The sequence below is a fragment of the Myotis yumanensis genome, unplaced genomic scaffold (assembly GCF_028538775.1).
Source record: "Myotis yumanensis isolate MYYU_CA2020_CCGP unplaced genomic scaffold, mMyoYum1.0.hap1 SCAF_7, whole genome shotgun sequence".
Classification (NCBI taxonomy): domain Eukaryota; kingdom Metazoa; phylum Chordata; class Mammalia; order Chiroptera; family Vespertilionidae; genus Myotis; species Myotis yumanensis.
This window is the reverse complement of record NW_027223758.1, coordinates 68,062,005-68,081,117: the sequence shown is the minus strand read 5'-3', so window position 1 is coordinate 68,081,117 and position 19,113 is coordinate 68,062,005. Positions and strand designations below refer to the sequence as shown.

The 19,113-nt window shown below is 46.8% G+C and overlaps 1 protein-coding gene across 4 annotated transcripts in view; it reads left to right on the top strand.

The window, feature by feature from the left end:
* The window catches only part of EYA2 (EYA transcriptional coactivator and phosphatase 2), a 211,470-nt gene that overhangs the window by 70,176 nt on the left and 122,181 nt on the right, over positions 1-19,113 (top strand). For 3 of the 4 annotated variants that reach the window (XM_070421592.1, XM_070421593.1, XM_070421591.1), the window contains exons 2-4: positions 1,274-1,389; positions 11,210-11,255; positions 16,928-17,070. In XM_070421592.1, the coding sequence (XP_070277693.1) occupies positions 1,284-1,389; positions 11,210-11,255; positions 16,928-17,070 (295 nt within the window). In that variant the 5' untranslated portion in view covers positions 1,274-1,283. Of the gene's footprint in view, positions 1-1,273; positions 1,390-11,209; positions 11,256-16,927; positions 17,071-19,113 lie in introns of those variants that run through there. The other variant, XM_070421594.1, reaches the window with a different exon arrangement.

Below are 19,113 nucleotides of genomic sequence, written 5' to 3'. Positions count from 1 at the left end.
GTATTTTGCACTTCATAGAAGTAGAATCACAACTTGGGTCCTGCTACCTCTTCGCTCAGTACTTTGCCTGGCAATCTGTCTGTCGTGCTCTGTGGAACTTCATTCAGCCTTTTGCACAGCTGTATTGTATTCCATCATGTGAGCGTACTGCCTAGTTATTCATAGGCATTTAGGTTGCCACTGCTAAGTCCTTTCTTTACATGTATCATCTCTTTCCACTCACCTTGACCTTGTCAAGGAGGTACTTTGATAATCCCCACAGTCCAATGAGAACACTTTTGACTTAGAGCAGTTTGGTCACTTGCTCTGACTAGGAAGCAGTGACACTGGAATTTGAATCCACAACCTTTTTACGAAGAAATCTGAGTTCATAACCACTTGGCTTCAGTCAGTACGTGGTGTTTATTAACACAATGATATCGGATCCTGACCTCGGATACGATGTGCAGTCAATAAACTTAGCCTTTCTCTGAGGACAACTTGAATCAGTGCCAAACATTGCTGGTTGTAGTTGAGTCCTTTGCTAACTGCCATGTACAATGTTGTGCTCATGAACCGGAAACCTCATTTCCTAACCACAGTGGGTAGGAATTTGGGAGGCATAAGTACTGACATAGCGCAAGGGTTGGAAAAGTTTTCAATCAAACAACCCAGGAGACTTGTCCCTGCCTCCATTCACATTTTATCAAAATCGTGAGTAATTCAGGAGCTAGTGTCTTCTTTCTGGGGAGGGACCACAGTAATGGGCTGTGAGTTTTGCTGCCTAGAGGGACTTAAATATCAGTGATGCCTTTGGAGCCTTTCTCCATCTGAGCAAGTCACACCGTGGAATATCATATCCGTTTCCCCTCTTAACTACAGTCAACTCGGACTTCTCCCCACGCCTCTGGCTTTGAGGAATCTAAATTCAAACACTCTCTCCCTACCTCTTTATCCCTTCCTCTCCAGAGAAATCTCCCTGGCTCACTCCAGCTCGTTCACATGACATTTGAAAGAGTCCAAACTATAATTTTTCTAGTGGCAAAATACAGCAGGAAGGAGGGGAAAGTTTTAATCAAGTGGGCGTCTTCTCCCGAGGGGAGCAAGTACTTCATTTCAATGCCTCATTTCCCTTTGATGAAAAGTTTAGCGCATTTTTATTATGTAGAATTTATAAGACGGCTGGGTTTAGGTAATCAGCTCTCATATTTATACTCTTAGGGAAAGAAAGAGAAATCATTAGTAAGCATGCATAATTGATGAATAAATTACATTTCCCTTTGTTTTCTTTCAGGTACAAGGAAATGCTAGAACTAGTGCTCTCACCCAGTCTTACTGTAAACAGCACCTGTGTGGGTAAACTGAAGCTTACTGCTGACGCCGATGTCCGGACTCTGAGTGGCACAGAAGGTAGGCCTCCTGGCATGAGCTGTGGCAGACCAGGGGTGGTCCCTGCCCACCCGGCGGAATGTAGTAAGGGGCTGTCGGACTTAGACACCCATCCTTTCGAAAGTACCGTCGTTATAACAATTTCTCCTCCGGTCATTTAGGTTGTTGCCGCTGGACCAAAACTTTAGTGTACGTTGCTGACAATTCTGTCTAGTCATTGGCAGGGAAAGTGTGCTCATTCGTGCTCTGAACTTCCTGTCTTGGTCTCCAATTCCAAGAATTGCTGACACCTCCCCAGATGTAGTCAGTTTCGGGCGTGTTCCAGGTCCGGCCTGGTCTCCGCTCCGTCCCTCCGCGCTCTCCTGCCTTCGTGGCATCCAAGCAGGCGTCTTGTCTAAAGGGGGTTGGTGTTGGGACAAGAACCCGTCCACCTTTTGCTTTCAGGTCGGGTTGAAGTCAAGGAAGCAGAGGAGAGTTAAGCTGTTTTTAAAATTATTGGCAAATGATGCAGCCAGACGAGTTTCGCTAGAACAATTCCAGCTATTGTTTGCTTGTTTGGGATCTGTCAGCCTTCCTGGCAGAGCTGGAGTTAACAAAAGGCATTAAGCTATTCTGTTTACCGTTGGGCTTAACCCCTTATTGGGCCAGCTTTGGGGTTTGCTGCCGGTACTCTGGGACCCCCGGCTGTCTCTCCTTCACCATCTGGGTTTGATGCCAGCTCATGGGGCACAAATGCTATGTAACTGTCATGGAAAACAAGATGCGTTTCTAGTTGTAATATAACGTCACAAGGAATTTGCTTTTAAGCAACTCCAGGCTTCTGGGAGTCATTATTGATGTCACCAAGATTATGATATTTCCTTTCCATGCTGGTAATGACGCTGGAACAACCCTTTGCTGAGTGCCACCAACAGGGGCTGGGCTCTCATGCCCAACCCTCATGGCAGAGAACACCACCTCGTTCTTCCTGGCACTTAGGAGCGTGCGTGTAAAGCCCCTGGGCTCTCACAGAATTTGAGAAGATGCATTGAGCCCCATTCACAGCCTCTCTTGTGCCTGTAGAGAGAGGCACAAGCTACCTTAAGCCCATCTTCATTTCAGAGCCAGCAAAGATGGGCCAAGGCATAGGCTGCGAGTAAGGAAGACCCAAGTCTGAGTCCCAGCTCCACTGCCAACCAGCCCAATGGTCCTGGACAAATGCTTGAGCTTTTCCGTGCCTCAATTTTCTGTCAAATGGGGGCATAATCATGACCCACTTCACAGGGTGCTTACTGCAAGATTAAATGATGTAATATTATACAAAGTGCCTGGCCCAGCCTGGGGGCGTGGTACAATGGTTTAACTTACAATTCCATTGTCATTGTCCTCTGACTCCTATAACCACAGTGAGCTCAAAGCCACGGTTGCAGGTTGCAAACTGGCAGCTCACAGCCCAGTCTGACCTTCAGGCATGCCGTTGTTTTGTTTTGTTGGTTTTTTTTAATGATGACACCATGTTTTAAATAAAAGTTATAAAAATTGGGACAGTTCAGATGAAAATCTGGATTTCCAGTTTCTCTTGAAATGCTGACTGCGTTAGAGACCCCGGGCCTGGCTGCCACAGTGGGAGCCAGGGCAGTTGTCCCAGAGGTGAGTCTCTACCTTGTGTCTTTAACTTTTGTGAGCACATGCTCTGTGCCCGGCACCGCTCAGAGCAATGTAAATCCAGGTGAATTCTCCTCCTCCTCCTCTGGCACCGACGGAGCGAACACTTGGCCGTGTGCCCGACGTTAATGTCTGAACGCAGTCAATCCCCACAACCCTGAGAAGCGGAGGCTCACTGACCTCCCTTTACACGGGAGGAAACTGCAGCACGGGGACGGCATGCAGCTTGGTCAGAGGGCGCAGCTACACGACGGCCACAATGGAACCTGGGTCGTCTGACTCCGAAGTCTGTCCCATCAGGAGCACACTGACTGTTTCTCACGTGATATCACACTCCTGTTAGGCTGGGGTCCCGCTTTACCGTGCGGACGCTGAGGCATGTAAAGTTACGTAGCCAGCTTAAAGTCGCACAGTTCGTGGCAGGGCCAGGAATCAAACCCAGGCACTTCGGCTCCAGAGTCCCCACTTCTTCACTCGGTCATTGACTTTTGATTTTTTTGCTCTTATGCTCAGTGCTGCCGGGGTGTCACCATGCAGGCTGTGCACGGTGCACTGTTTCTCAGGAAGACACTGAGAGGTGGATCTGCAGCCTCAAGGGCTCCCTGCCCCTTCCGTTCTGCATTACAAACGCCCCTTCTCCAGCATCGCCTCTGCCTCCTGAGCCCCTCCACAGACAGAGTTGGTAGTCTCTCTCTCTCTCTCTCTCTCTCTCTCTCTCACTCTCTTTTATTTTTATTGATTTCAGAAAGGAAGGGAGAGGAGAAAGGAAGATAGAAACATCAATGATAAGAGGGAATCATTGATCGGCTGCCTCCTGCACACCCCGTACTGGGGGTCAAGCCCACAACCCCGGGCATGTGCCCCCTTGACTGGAATCAAACCCAGGACCCTCTACCCACTGAGCCAAACCAGCTAGGGCGCTAGTTTCTCTTTTGTTCCTTTACTTCTCTAATCATATAGTCAACAAATTGTTTGATGCACCTACTGAGTATGAGGCGCTAGGACTGGTGGGGATCCAATCCTACCCACTGCCCACCTTCAGGGTTGACCATCACTCTGCTCCCAGGGGTCCCTGCACATCGCATCCTACAGGGTGTGGGCTCAATCCAGCCACCCGTGTATCCCAGCCCTGCCCTTAGCTCACTGTGTGAACCTGGGCAGATGTCTACCCCTCTCTGAGCCTCAGCCACCTGCCTAGATAATGAAAGTTGGTTCAGTAAATTGTCCACAAATGCCTGCCATGGATCAGGCCCTGGAATAAGTTCTGGGAATATAATAGTGAACAAGACAGACAAGTCCCTGCTCCCAGAGCTTATGTTCTAGTGAAGGGGCAGGTACTGAATTTTTAAACAAATAAGGGGTTTCAGATGGTGTAATTTCTATGAAAAGTGAAGCTGGACTGTGAGAGGGAGTGGCCTGCGTGTGGGCCAGTGGTTAGAAAGGCTTCTCGTGATGTTAAAGCCTTTGCAGAATGCTGGCCGCTTAGAAAACACTCAGCAGAGGTTAGCTGTGTCTCCCCCGCTTTAATATGCGGAGAATCTCACCTGGGGACCTTGTGAAACCGCAGATGCTGATCCCGCCTAAGAGTCTGCATTTCTAACAAGCTCCCAGGTGATGCTTACGCTCTGGTCCACCCGCACTCTGAGTAGCAAGGTGCTAGCTGGGTTCTCAAGTCCTCTTGCGCATCAAATCACCTTGGAAGTTCTGTTAGCATACCGATCACAGAGCCCCACCCCTAGCATTTCTGATTCTATAAAGTTTTGAGCGAGGACTCTGAGAATTTGCATTTCTAACCAGTCCCAGGTAAGCTGATGCTGCTGGCCCAGTGACCACACTCTAAGGACCAGGTTCCATGGCTGGTTTTAATGCTAATGACCAGATCCCACCCTCAGAGAGTCTAATTGGTCAGAAGTGTAACCTAGAGAGTAGGATTTTTTTAAAGCTCTCCGAATGAGTTTATTGTGCACCCAGGATTGGGAACTGTTGTTCTAGATGCTAAATTCCTCCAAGACAAAGACAATTTTTAATTCGCATATGTGTATTTACATTTCTGTTCCAAATGAGTACATAGCTCAGTGCCTGGCTCATGGTAGATGCCCCAAAATTATTTATGGGGTGGGGGAGGGTGCATAGATAGATGGTGGAAGATGGTGGATGGGTGGATGGAGGGAGGGAGGGAAGGAGGGATGGGCAGGTGGATGAATACAGAACAGTCTTGAGGAATCACAGATAACTTCAGGTTGATATTGGCTTTGAACCCTTAGTTAAAGTTTCCTTTACTTCCCCAACCTCATTTTCCAGGTGTGTAAAGTACAGATAATAACTTCCTCATTGGGTTGTTGTGAGAATAAAAGAGATAAGAGCCATGCAATCTTTTAGCACAGTGCCTGATCTGTTGGAACCACTGGAGAAATATTAGCTATCCTTCATTACCATTCAAGGGAAAGTTGGATTTGAATCGTATTCTATCTTCTGAAAGGAGGGCGGCAGGGAAGTTACAGAACTAAGAAAGTAAAGTTGAATAGAGAAAATTTTTTCTTTTAAAATGCAGATACAGCCGTAACCGGTTTGGCTCACTGGATAGAGCATCGGCCTGCGGACTAAAGGGTCCCAGGTTCGATTCCGGTCAAGGGCATGTACCTTGGTTGCGGGCACATCCCCAGCGGGGGGTGTGCAGGAGGCAGCTGATCGATGTTTCTCTCTCATCGATGTTTCTAACTCTCTATCCCTCTTCCTTCCTCTCTGTAAAAAAAAATCAATAAAATAGATTTTTTAAAAAATAAAATGCAGATACAACACAGCCAGTGTGGCTCAGTGATTGAGCGTTGACCAATGACCAGGAAATCATGATTCGATTCCTAGTCGCAGGGCACATGCCCAGGTTGCAGGCTCCATCTTCAGTGAGGGACATGCAGGAGGCAGCCAATCAATGATTCTCTCATATCATTGATGTTTCTCTCTCTCCCTCTCCTTCTCCCCCTCCCTTTCTTTCTGAAATCAATAAAAATATATATTTTTTAAATGCAGATACATTTTGCAAAAGCTGAGGCTATAATCTCTTTGGTGTTCCCTTGGAGAGGCGAAACCACCCCCTATGGAAAAAGCTGGGCTGTCCTCTTCTCTCAGGCTTCCTGCAACTCCCTCCTCTGCCCTGGGCCTGGCAAGGTCTGATTGTGAGTTCTGGTCTCACCGGTTCCAGCCTGGGGCTGGCAGGTTTTGATTCATTCCACCCAAGCCCGATTGAGCTGCCCAGAGCTTTGCCCCTCACCTGGGGCGCCACAGGTCACCTTCACCTTTCCCATCTCTATCTCAGCTGGCTTCCTGGGTGAGTTGGCACCCAGAATGACCCCTGCTGGCGCAGAACAGAATTAATTTAGTGTTAAGGAAATTGCCAATTCCCTCTTTTGGAAAAAGGGCACTGAGTATTATGAATTACCTAATGCCCTCCGTGGGTAAAGGACTTTCCGTTACGGTGGCATCTCACAAACTTCACACATTCTCAAGCCACTTTCTCTGCCACATATTCATACTGTCACTTGCTTACTCATTTTTCTTTAAAACAACTCCCTTTCAATAAATTCATTTTACTAGTAAAAGGATGACTAAAGGCCAGTTCCAGAAATGAAAAGTTACAACTCTGATAGACTTGTTATGATTCTAATACTCATTAAAATAAGTCTGTGATGATTTAAGTAGAAAAAAGTATATATGCATGCCCCCTCAAACCACCACACTCTGGGGTACTCTGGCTTCATTCCTTTCAGTCCTCAGGAACAGCCCCGAGATGGACAAAGGACTTGTTCACTTTCACATGGACACTCAATACGAGTCAGAGTTGGGGTGCTCACTTCTGGACTCCTAATACAGTGCTCCCTCCTACTGTCCCTGTCCCTGGTCACCCACATGAGGGAAATGAGCTGATAGAGTTACAGGCATGCACCTTTTTTGGCAAAGACCTGCTTCAGAGCATCTCACTAGAAATTGTCTCATCTCTCAGAGATCAGTTAGAAGCAGCCCCTGGGGTCCAGTTAGACATCTTAATAGTGGTTGCTGCTTTCAGAATCATTAGCTTCTTAATCCTCCCAGTGAGAAGTAAAAAAAAAAAAGTGTGAACATTCAAATTGGGCTCCTGGATTTAAATGGCTTAAACAAGGGCCCCAGGAGACTGGAAAGCTAATAAGAGCTGCTGCACGTTGAGCAGTTACCATTTGGTAGGTACGTGCCTGTGTAATCTTTGCAGCAGCTCTTCGGTAATGAGATGTTGCCCCATTTTGCAGATGTAGAAACTGAGGCTTAGAGAGAGAAGGTCACAGGCATAAAGTCACACAGTTTCATTGAAACAGAATAGGATTTGAATTTGGATCTGTCCCCTTCTTGCCCACATGCTTTCTTCAGAAGGAATATTGAGTTAACAAATGCTGAGATTTGGCTTGCAGATCTAGCCCACAGTAGGTGCATAATAAACATTTGTTGAATGCATGAATGAATGAACAGTGTGGGCAAGTTACTTCACACAGTCACATAGACACACAGTCACATAAGTGTGCACTTACTCGCACAGACCTCAGCTTTAGTTGCCTCATATTAAAGCTGGATCTTGACTTTGCTCATTTATATTACCTTCTTGGTCCCAATATGCATTTGAGTTTGTAACTTCAGGAACAGAGGTTTATTTTTATTAACCCAGAATTGTGATACCTTTTAGTAATTTGCAGTTCTTTATTAGCTCATGGTCTAGACCAGTGGTTCTCAACCTTCCTAATGCCGAGACCCTTTAATACAGTTCCTCATGTTGTGGTGACCCCTAATTTCATTGTTACAAATTGAACATACTTAAAGTACAGTGATTAATCACAAAACCAATATGTAATTATATATGTGTTTTCCAATGGTCTTAGGCGACCCCTGTGAAAGGGTCGTTCGACCCCCAAAGGGGTCGCGACCCACAGGTTGAGAACCTCTGTTCTAGACTCTTCTACTCAGAGTGTGGCTCCTGGGCCTGCTGCATCGGCAGCACCTGGGAGCTTCCTTGCCCTGCAGACCCGGAGTCTGCATTTTAGCAAGATCCCCAGGCTAATGTTGTGCCATTATGGTTCCAGGTGCAATGCTCTACACTGTCCACTTTCCTCCTTGTACCTTGTTATAATTATAATGAAGTACTTACTAATGTAATTTGTGTTTGCCACCCATCTCTCTGCTAAACAGGAGGATTCATGAGGGCAGGGACCCTGACTGCTTCTGCTCACTACTGGAACCCCATTCCTAGCATAAGCCTGGCACCTGGTGAGCAATGAATGAATGAATGAGTTCATCCCAGAGGCTCCGCCCATCTGTTGAGCTCATGCTTCTCCCTTCACCCATGGAAAGCTGGGGAGGAAGAGGAGGCTTAGAGTTTTAAATTCAGAAGTAAATGGAGGAGGCTCCCTGCCCCTCTCCACTTGAGAGCTGCCTGCCCCATTTGATGTGTCAGTCACTCCCTCTGAGACACCTGGTGAAGCCTGGATCAATAGATGTGGCTCTGGTGAGTCAGCCACCAGGGCTGCTTCCACCACTGGCAACGTGGATAGGAGTTGCCATCAATGACTCCTCCCTTGACCTCACCCTCGCCCATCATGGCAACTTCAATGACACTGACAAGGTTAAGAGCAGGAAGTTGTGATCACCAGGAAGTCTATCTCCATCCACCAGGCACCAGATCCCACAAATATCAAAGGAGCTGCTGCTGCTGAATGTGGTTGTCGCCACCACCCCGAAGATGCCTGGGGCTCACACAGCCCCATGTATGTGACGGGGTGACCATGAGCAGTGTGACCACTGCCCTAGATTGCCAGAATGCTTGCCCCCCTCACACCCTCTGCCAGGGACTTTACACTTCCTGAATGCCTGTATCTGGCTTGCACAGTTTTCCCGGGGTTGCCGGGGTGGGGATGGGAGAGGGTTACAGGTTTGCACCGCAGGAGAGGGAGGAAGGCAGATCTCTCTACAGTTCAGAGGAACAGAGGAAGCCGAGTGAGGGGAACATGCAAATCATGGCAGAACGGTTGTGGGGCAAAGACTCTTGCTTCAGATTTATTGGCTGCCACGTTGATCCCAGCCCATAGGAATGTTTTCATAGATGCAGGTTTTTATGAATATGTACATATTTATTAAAGAAAACATATTAAAAATGTTTAATTCAGTAACTTATGTACCTAACACACTCAAATCAAACGCTTTTACCAATAATGAGACTATGGCTGCTTCAGAATGAGACAGTTCATTCTCTAGTCCTGGGGGAGGATGAGGATGGAGGTATGGGAGGCCCTGCCCGGAGCAGTAAACCCCGAGTGGGGAAATTAGCATTGAATGAGCACCTACTGTGCGCCAGGGGCTTCCCTAGATATTAGACTGCTCCAACTTTTCTTTTAATACGACACATAGTAAGAAATCTGTTTTTGACACTGCCATTCTATACCCACACATACACACACACTCACACACACACACACACACACACTCATACACACACAACATATTCTCATGTCTGTAGCTGGAACAAAAGCTTCATATTTCCTTCTTACTATGAGTATTCCATGCTGATATTGTCTCTTTTATTCTTTAATTCCAGTTGTAGCTCTCTAAATGGACTTCAAGACCCCACCCTCACCCCAGTGGTTTTTAACTCATAATTTAACTCATCTGGTGATTAGGGGAAATGACCTGGCAGTCAAATTACCCTTGGGTTCAAGTCCCAGGTCCTATGCCCATAGGTTGTTTGGCTTGAGCAAGGCACATAGCCTTCCCCAGTTCCTCCATCTGTACACTGGGGAGAATGCCATTGCCTGCCTTGTACCGTGTGAGGACTAGATGAGATCGTGCATACAGGCAGTGAACTCAGGGCCTGGCATGTAATGAGCCTCTCAGTGGATGAGAGCTGCTGTTAGTATGATGACCATCACTGTGGGCTGCAGTGTCCTGGTTGCAAAGACCGACTCCAGAGCCAGACCATCCAGGTTCAGATCACAGATCTGCACCGTATGACCTGTGTGGCCTTGGGGGAGTAACTCTCTGTGCCTCCAGGTCTTCATCTGCAACAGGAGGATGTGACTAGAACCCTGCTCATGGGGTGATTATGAGGATTAAAATAACTAATCCAGATAACGTATTTAGAGGAGAGTTGGCACATCACAAGCGCTGGGTCAGTGGTGGATATCACTGTCATCTTCTCATTTAATTCTCACACATTCTTGTGAGATAAAGATTTTCCCCCGTTTCACAGGAGGAACTGAAGTCCAGAGACTCTAGGCAGCCTGCCCAAAGTCTCTGCTACTCGTGGTAGAGCTGGAATTGCAGGTTGATCTTCTAGCCTCCAGCTCAGGGACTGAGAGGGGATCAGGCTCAGGCGCAGAGCCACTGCCCTACACACCAAAGAGTGTGGATTGCCAAGTTGGCGCCATCAATAGACATGATGTCTAGGATTTTCCAGGGCTCCACAGTCAGGACACTGAGTTGTGCTATGAAAGATGACATAGAGTTGAACTGTCCATTTGTAAAATTATCCTCTTGCAAACATCTCTCCTTGCTTAGTTCTGTCACCTTTTCGTCACCTCCTCTTATTGTCTCCCACTGACGGTTGGATGCTGTGTGCCCAGAGATAGGGTTGAGTCAGGAGCCCAGGCCACTGCCATCTCCCTGCAGCATACCCTCGCTGGAGCCTAGGAGGTGACCCAAGAGGTGCCTTCCCCTCAGTGCTGGGGCCAGCCCTACCTGAACCCTATGGGCTAAAACTGGGGAAGGAGGGAAAGAACATCAAAGTGATGTCATCGGGAGAAGGGAAATGGGTTTTGAGAGTCAGGAAACCAAGTTCAGGTGCCAGTTGTGCCGCTATCTAGTCAGATGACCTGGTCAAGCACCTTCTTTCTGTCCCTGTGGCCTCCGTTTCTCCCTGTGCAATGGGTAGGAGGATGGATCCCACGCTGATGTTTGGAGATGCTGCCTCTCTCTGCAGTCCTTCAGTTAGTACTAGGGACAGAGCTCTCCCAGAAGGGGCTTTCAAGGAGAGTGCTAAGATGTGCCTCACGTCAGCTGGTGTGGTTGAGAAAGTCCCAGGCAGCAATCTCTAAGTTTCTCCCCACTTAAAGTGGCATCTGAAGTCACAGCTTCTGTGGAACACCACTCCGATTGCTAAAGCCCTTCCCCTTTGTCTCTTCCCCTCCAGGCATCACCACATCGGCCCTTCCTCGTGTGTCCCAGCTCTTGGCAAGGTGAGTACCCTTGCCTTGGCTCTTTGCCTTGTCTCCTCACACCCTCTGCCTCTTTCTTTCTTGGAGGACAGATATCTAGAGCCAGACTCCCTGGAGAGGAATTGCAAGACCAGCACTTACTAGCTGAGCCACCTTGAGCAAAGGACACACCTCCCCCGGCCTCAGTCTCACCATCCGGAAAAGGGGGACACTCATGATGCTTGTCCCATGAAATGAGCTAAAACATAAAAAGCACTTAGAAGGCGGCCTGGAACAGTGATTTCAGTGTTGGCTGTTGTGGGTTTTTTTTTCATCTTTCTTTGTTCAGTTTTCAGTTTTCCCTTTCTTTCTTCTCCCCTTTCCTATGCATAGACTCTCTCTCAATTCCTTCCTCCCTTCTTCCTTGTCTCTCTTTTTTCCTTTCCACTTCTTTCTCACTTCTTTCTCTCGCTCCTCTCTTTGGCCTTCTCTCTCTCTCTCTCTCTCCTTCCCTCTCCCCTCCCCATCCTTTTCTCTTTCCTTTCCTCTCTTCGTCTCCCTCCCCCTCCTTCCTTTCATCCTTTCTGCCCCAACGTTCACCCAACACACTTCGGTACCAAATCCCATACACAGCCCTGGAGTCTCGGAGGTCCCTGCCTCGGAAGGCTCCCAATCCAGTGGGGAGACGGGCCCATAAATCAGAAACCTCAACTCTGCATGCGGGCAGCAAACGCTCCACTGGAGACGTGCGCTGGGCAGAGGGAGCTCGGAGGGACGCAGCGTACCAGGGCCCTCGGTGACCTGCTGGGGAGCCCCCTGGGTTTGGCCTGTGGGATGGCCAGCAGCTCCTTATCTGGAGTGCTCCTCCCTTGACAACCCTGGAGAAGCTATTTCTAGGGAGCACCTTTCTCAGCTTCCTCTCCCTCCAGATGTCTTGGGGGTTGTTAGTAGCAACCGAGGTCTGTTAAATCTTCCAAGCTTATTTTATGGTCTCAGGATTAGAGCGCTCCCTCATCTCTTCTCCGGGTTTTCGTTTCAGCCCCAGTTTAATCCGAGTGGGGTAAATTGGTTTTGATGGGAAGCAAGAGTGGATCATCTCAGATTTCCACTTTCTCCTTCTGAGGACAGCTGTCCATTGGGAACATTTCAGACAAGGTTCACTGCTAGGTCCCAATCAACTGGATGCATTTCCAGGCACCTCCCAGAGAGGACACATTGGCTGGTCAAACGCCTTCTCCTATTGGTTCTGGCGACCCCAGTTCAAATGGGTTTCTTATACATTTTGGAACCAGTTCCCCAACCCTCTATCACAGGAGTAATCAAAACGAAAGAAAGATGCGAGAACATCTTTTTATCGTTCTGTGAAGTATTGCATCCATCTCACACCTGCCATGAGGCTTCCTATGTAGGAGGGACTCTGGAACCAAACAGGTTTTCACTGAAGTGATGTAACCAAAATAGAATCAGATACAGATTGGGGGATCTCATTAACATTTACTGGCAAACATGCCGGTTGGAATAGTTAGATACGGGATGTCAAGTACACATGGCTGTGGTGTCCAGGTATGTAACCTGAAGGGTGAGGGGGCATAGCGCAGTAATTAAGGCCATGGCCTCTGCCAGCAGGGTTCAAATTCTGTGTCAGCTGTGGGTTCCTTTAGTACATTGCTTAGTCTCTCTTTGCCTGTTTTCTTATCCGGAAAATGGGGATATGATTCATCACTATCTCCAAGGGTTGTCACAGTTGTGAGGTTTAAATGAGCCAATCCACATAGTAATTCGGACAGTAGTACCTGGCATGTGAAAGGCACGAGAATGGTTAGCTGTTTTCAGCATGAAGTGGTCCCAGTGGAGACTGTTGCTGACAGAGTGTGGTAGTCTGAAGAGGTGGCTGCTACTCAGATCCAGCTGATGGCGCTACACCAGAGTGCAGACTCAGCTTGCCAGAACTTCTGCTTTGCAAGAGAAGAAGGTAATGAGGAGGAAGGGGAGAGAATAAAACCTCCTGGTTTTAAAATATTGGCAATGAATTCAAGTAAATAACTGTACTGACCAAAGAGATTATATCCATGGATGCATGGACTACCCATGGCCCCTGGGCCACCGTCTTGAACCCTTCCTGTTAGAACAGCCCACCTTGGCTTTATTTATTGCTGCTTCAACAAAGTATTGAGAGGCAACAACGTTTCATGGCTCCAAGTGTAACTATGGGCTCTGGAGTCAGATTCCAGAGTTTAAGTTCTAGATTTCCCACTTTCTAGCTGTGACTTCAGGTCTCTGAGCTTCAGTTTTCTCTTCTCTAAAGTAAGAGGTATAAGACCCCCACCCACACCCAGAGAGTTGATGTGAGCATATGATGAGATTTCATGCACGTATTGGGCCTCAGTAATTGGTAGTAATCATTTTATTACAGGCTAGAGGCTCGGTATACGAAATTCATGCACTGGGGGAGGGATGTCCCTCAGCCTGGCCTGCACCCTCTCTAATCTGGGATCCCTCTCACAATCTGGGACTGCTGGCTCTTAACCGCTCACCTGCCTGCCTGCCTGATTGCCCCTAACTGCTTCTGCCTGCCAGCCTGATCACCCCTTAACTACTCCCCTACTGGCCTCATTGATGCCTAACTGCTCCCCTGCCAGCCTGATCATCCCCAACTGCCCTCCCCTGTTGCAACCCAGCCTCCTCCACTGGGCCCCACCTCTGCTGTGCGTGCGGCCATCTTGTGACGGCCATCTTGTGACAACATTAGGGCGTGATGCGTGAGGGCGCAACGACCACCTAGGCCAGTGGTCGGCAAACTGCAGCTCAGCAAACCGTGGCTCGCAAGCCACATACGGCTCTTTGGCCCTTTCAGTGTGGCTCTTCCACAAAATACCGGCTCTTCCACAAAATACCAACTTCTGCACATGGGCCACGAAGTTTCAATTGCACTGTATGTGCGCGCCCGCACGTGGTATTTTGTGGAAGAGCCACACTCAAGGGGCCAAAGAGCCGCATGTGGCTCACAAGCCGCGGTTTGCTGACCACGGACCTAGGCTATTATTAGTATAGATGTCTTAGGAAGGAGCCCTTTAAATCCTAGCCCTTCGTGGAACCTGTCACTCACCATGGAGTGCAGAATCCATTTGTGCTCTATGGTTGCAAGTAACAGAAATCCACTCCAGCTGATGTAAGCCCAAAGGGACTTTTTTTGAGGTTTCTGTATTCTTTTTTGTGTATTTATGGCCTTCTCTCTCTTTGACACTGGTTAATAAAATTACATAGGTTTCAGGTGTACAATTCTCTAATACATCATCTATATATTGTACTGTGTGTCCATGACCCCAAGTAAGTCTCCTCCTGTCACCATTTATCCCCTTTACCCTCTTCTACCTCCCCACCCCCTTTCCCTCTGGTAATCACCACACTCTTGTCTGTGTCTATGAGGTTTGGAGGGGTTTCTTCACCATTTTTACCCAGCCCCCACAAACCCCCCCACCCCTCTGACGGCTGTTCTCTGTATCTATGAGTCTGTTACTATTTTGTCTGTTTATTTTGTTCATTAGTTTCCACATATAACTGGAATCATATGGTACTTGTCTTTCTCTGACTGGCTTATTTCACACAACGTAATACTCTCCAGGTCTATCCATGCTATCACAAAAAAGGCCAGGTTTCCTTCTTTTTTACGGCTGAGCAGTAGTCCATTGTGTAAATGTACCACAGCTTTTTTACCCACTCACTTACTGATGGACATTTGGGCTGCTTCTCAACCTTGGCTGTTGTAAATAATATTGCGTATATTCTTTTTTGAATTAGTGTTTCAAGTTTCTTTGGAATCTCTGGGTCATAAGGCAGTTGCCTTTTTAATTTTTTGAGTTAACTCCATAATGCTTTCCACAGTGACTGCAGTAATCTTCATTCCCAGCAGCCATGCACCAGGGTTCCCTTTTCTCCACATCATCACCAGCACTTGTTGTTTGTTAATTTATTGATGGTAGCCATTCTGACAGGTGTGAGATGATATCTCATTGTGGTTTTAATTTTCATTTCTCTGATGATTAGTGACATATGTCTTTTCATATGTCTAGTGGCCATCTGTTTTCCTCTTTGGAGGCGTGTTTATTCAGGTCCCTCGCCCATTTTTTAATTAGATTGTTTGTATTTTTAGTGTTGAATTTTATAAGTTCTTTATAAATTTTGGATATTAACCCCCCATCAGATGTATCATTGGCAAATATGATCTTCCATTCAGTGGGTTGTCTTTTCATTTTGTTGATGGTTTCCTTTGCTGTGCAAAAACTTGTCAGTTTGATGTAGTTCCATTTGTTTTTTTTTCTTTTGTCTCCCTTACCCAAGGAGTGGTAGCAGAAGAAATATTGCTATGAGAAATGTTCAAAATTTTACTGTCTGTTTTCTTCTGGGATTTTTATGGTTTCAAGTCTAACATTTAAGTCTCTAATCCATTTTGAATTTATTCTCGTGTGTGATGTAAGAAGGTGGTCTAGTTTCATTTTATGCATGTATCTGTCCAATTTTTCCAATGTGATTTTTTAAATATTTTTATTGATTTCAGAAAGTAAGGGAGAGGGAAAGAGATATAGAAACATCAATGATGAGAATCATCGATAGTTGCCTCGTGCATGCCCCCTACTGGGGATCAAGCCCGCAACCCAGGCATGTGCCCCTGACTGGAATCAAACCCAGGACCCTTCAGTCCCCAGGCCAACTCTCTATCCACTGAGCCAAACCAGCTAGGGCGCCAATATAGTTTACCGGATTGAATAAACTATCTTTACCCTATTGTATGTTGTTGCCTCCTTTGTCAAATATTTATTGACCATTAAAAGTGTGGATTTATTTCTAGGCTCTCTATTCTGTTCCATTGATCTATATGTCTGTTTTTATGCCAGTACCATGCTGTTTTGATTGGCCTTCTAGTATAGTTTGATATCAGGTAATATGATTCCACCAACTTTATTTTGCTTTCTCAAGATTGCTGAGGCTATTAGGGGTCTTTAATATAAATTTTTGGAATATTCATTCTAGTTCTTTGAAATATGCATTGTTAGGAATTGCATTGAATCTGTCGGTTGTTTTGGGTAGTATGAACATTTTAATGATGTTAATTCTTCCTATCCATGAACACGGTATATACTCCCACTTATTTGTATCTTCTTCAATTTCTTTCTTCATTGTCTTATAATATTCTGAGTATAGGTCTTTTACATCCTTGGTTAAATGTATACCTAGGTATTTTTTTTATGCAAAGTGTAAATGGGATTGTTTTCTTAGTTTGCCTTTCTGATAGTACATTATTGGTGTATAAAAAATCAACTGATTTCTGGCTATTTATTTTGTATCCTGCTACTTTTCTGAATTCATTTATCCATTCTAGTAGTTTTTGGTAGAATCTTTAGGGTTCTCTATATACAGTATCATGTCGTTTGCAAATAAAGACAGTTTTACTTCTTCCTTTTCAATTTAGATGCCTTTTATTTCTTCTTCTTGCCTGATTGCTGTGGCTAGGACTTCCAGTAATGTTGAATAAGAGTGGTGAAAGCAGATGGTCCTATCTTGTTCCCGATCTTAAAGGAAATGCTGTAGTTTTTGCCCATTGTCTCTGCCCTGGAAAGAGTAAATACCCAAAGGAAAATGGTGGTATTGATACCAAAACAAGGGGGAGGGGATGCTGGGCTGGGCTTGGAGATCTCATCTTCTCTCCTTCCATGCAGACCTTGTCCACGTGTCCTGTCCAGCCAGCCTCCCACGGCCATGGCAGCCTACGGCCAGACACAGTACAGCACGGGGATCCAACAGGCCACCCCCTACACAGCTTACCCACCTCCGGCACAAGCCTATGGGATACCTTCTTACAGTGAGTACCAGCCAAAGCCCTTGCTCCCCTGTGGGGCCCCAACATCATGGTCTTTCTTCTATCCTATTGCCTCAGTTAAGTGCAGAATCAGAAGTGATTCCAGCCTGATTTTGTATTAGAGATGGAAAAGGACAGACACATTAAATATGGTTCAAGTTCTAAAGACTATATCAAGGCCTCTTGATTGCTAGAGTAAGAAACTTAACCCAAGCTGGCTTAGGGGAAAATGTAAATTTAATGATTAACACACTGGGGTCTGACATTAGGAATGGCTGGGTCCAGGTGTTCAAATGATGTCAGGAAGAATACATCTTACTCCATATTCAGATGTTTCCCGAGTTGGTTTTACTCCCACATAGGTTCTTCTCCTGTGGCAGCAAAGATGGTGCCTGTCAACTCTGAGTTTGCATCCTTTCAGCTCAGCACCCCCAGTGGAAGGAGAACTCATCGTTCCCAGTAGTTCCACCAGAATCCCATATTGAGCCTCACTGGCCCAAATTGGGTCATGTGACAAGGCAAGAAGGTTGGGGTGAGAGAGATAAGGAGGCTGAAGCCTATGGATTGGACAAGTGAGAGGGATGGTTCTCTTAAAGGAAAGCACAGTAATGGTATCAGAAGGAGAACTGGATTCTGGGAAGGCAAAATCAACAGAGCTACAAACCTTGCCTGTCAGAATATTACTGCTAAGAACTAGAGACTCAGTGAACCAGGCCCACCATCCACTGCTCACCTGTCTGCATTGACCAGGGTGCCCCAGGTAACAGAACCAATGGGATGGAAATAGATAGTTGAGATAGATAGATAGATAGATAGATAGATAGATAGATAAATAGATAGACAGACAATAGGAATTGGCTCACCCTATTATGGAGGCTAAGAAGTTCTAAGATCTGCAGTTAGCAAACTGAGGAGCCAAGAGAGCAGTGATGTCATGATATGCATGCATGGTATAAAGGAAGAATAATTTAGGCTCCAGGGCCATGCAGGCCTTTTAGATGAGGATCTGAGCACTGAGAGATGAGCATGAGCAAGCTCAGGAGGAAGAATGTCCAGGCAGAGGGGACTGCAGTGGGAAGGCCTGGGATGGGAAGGCATTTGGCAAGTCCAAGAAGCCCAGTCAGCTGGAGCACAGTGGGGAAAAAGGTAGGCAGAGCCTGAGAGGCCTGGGAAGGATTTGAGATTTTATTACAAGTAAAACAGGAACTCTCATTGGCAGGTGTATAAGCTGAGGGCTGGAGGGTGCATTCTGGGTGCTGTCCAGGTCACTTAGCTGCTGTGGGGACGTTGGATTGCAGGGAAGCAGAGGAGAAGCAGGCAGGCCAAGGGGAGACTGATACAGGAGGAGTGGGGCGGGGGGCGGGGGGGGTGGGGGCCAGGACAGGGCAGTGCACACAGAAATTGGCAGATTCAAGAGCAGTCCTAGAGGTGGCAGTGACAAGGCCTGTGGGCTTCGGGTCAGGCATTGGTAATGGTCAACATGGTTGAGCTGCTGCCACCCATAGTTCTCAGTGCTATGTGTCCACTAATTCCTTAACCCTATGAGGAAGGTCCCACCATTATCCTCTTTTGAGGGATAAATAAGTGGGAGCTCAGAGAGGGCAAATAACTCTCCCAAGGTGACCCAGACCGGTAGCAGAGGTGGAATTAAACCCAGACAGCCTGGCTCAGAAATCCAAGCCCAAGACCAAGCTTCGTTGCCAGAGTGTGCATTCCATAAATCCTGGGGGATTACCTGTGACAGACCTTGGCCAACAGGTGTGGGCACCACTTTGAACTTTCTGTTCCTCCTGTGCTAGAAGACCTGTGATACAGTCATACATAAGTTACCCGCCTGGCCGACAGCCAAGAAAAATGAAGCCATATTATTTTTCAGCATAAAAGAGAAACCCACTCCTGTTACCAGACAAAACATAGCATCGGGGAAATTAATTTGGTTCAAAGTCATTGTATGGTTTCGGTTACTTTCAGAGAGTCTGTTCTCTGACAGCACAGCATAGGTGGTAGGAGCACACACGTCCTGGGCTCACACCCCACCGCTGCCCC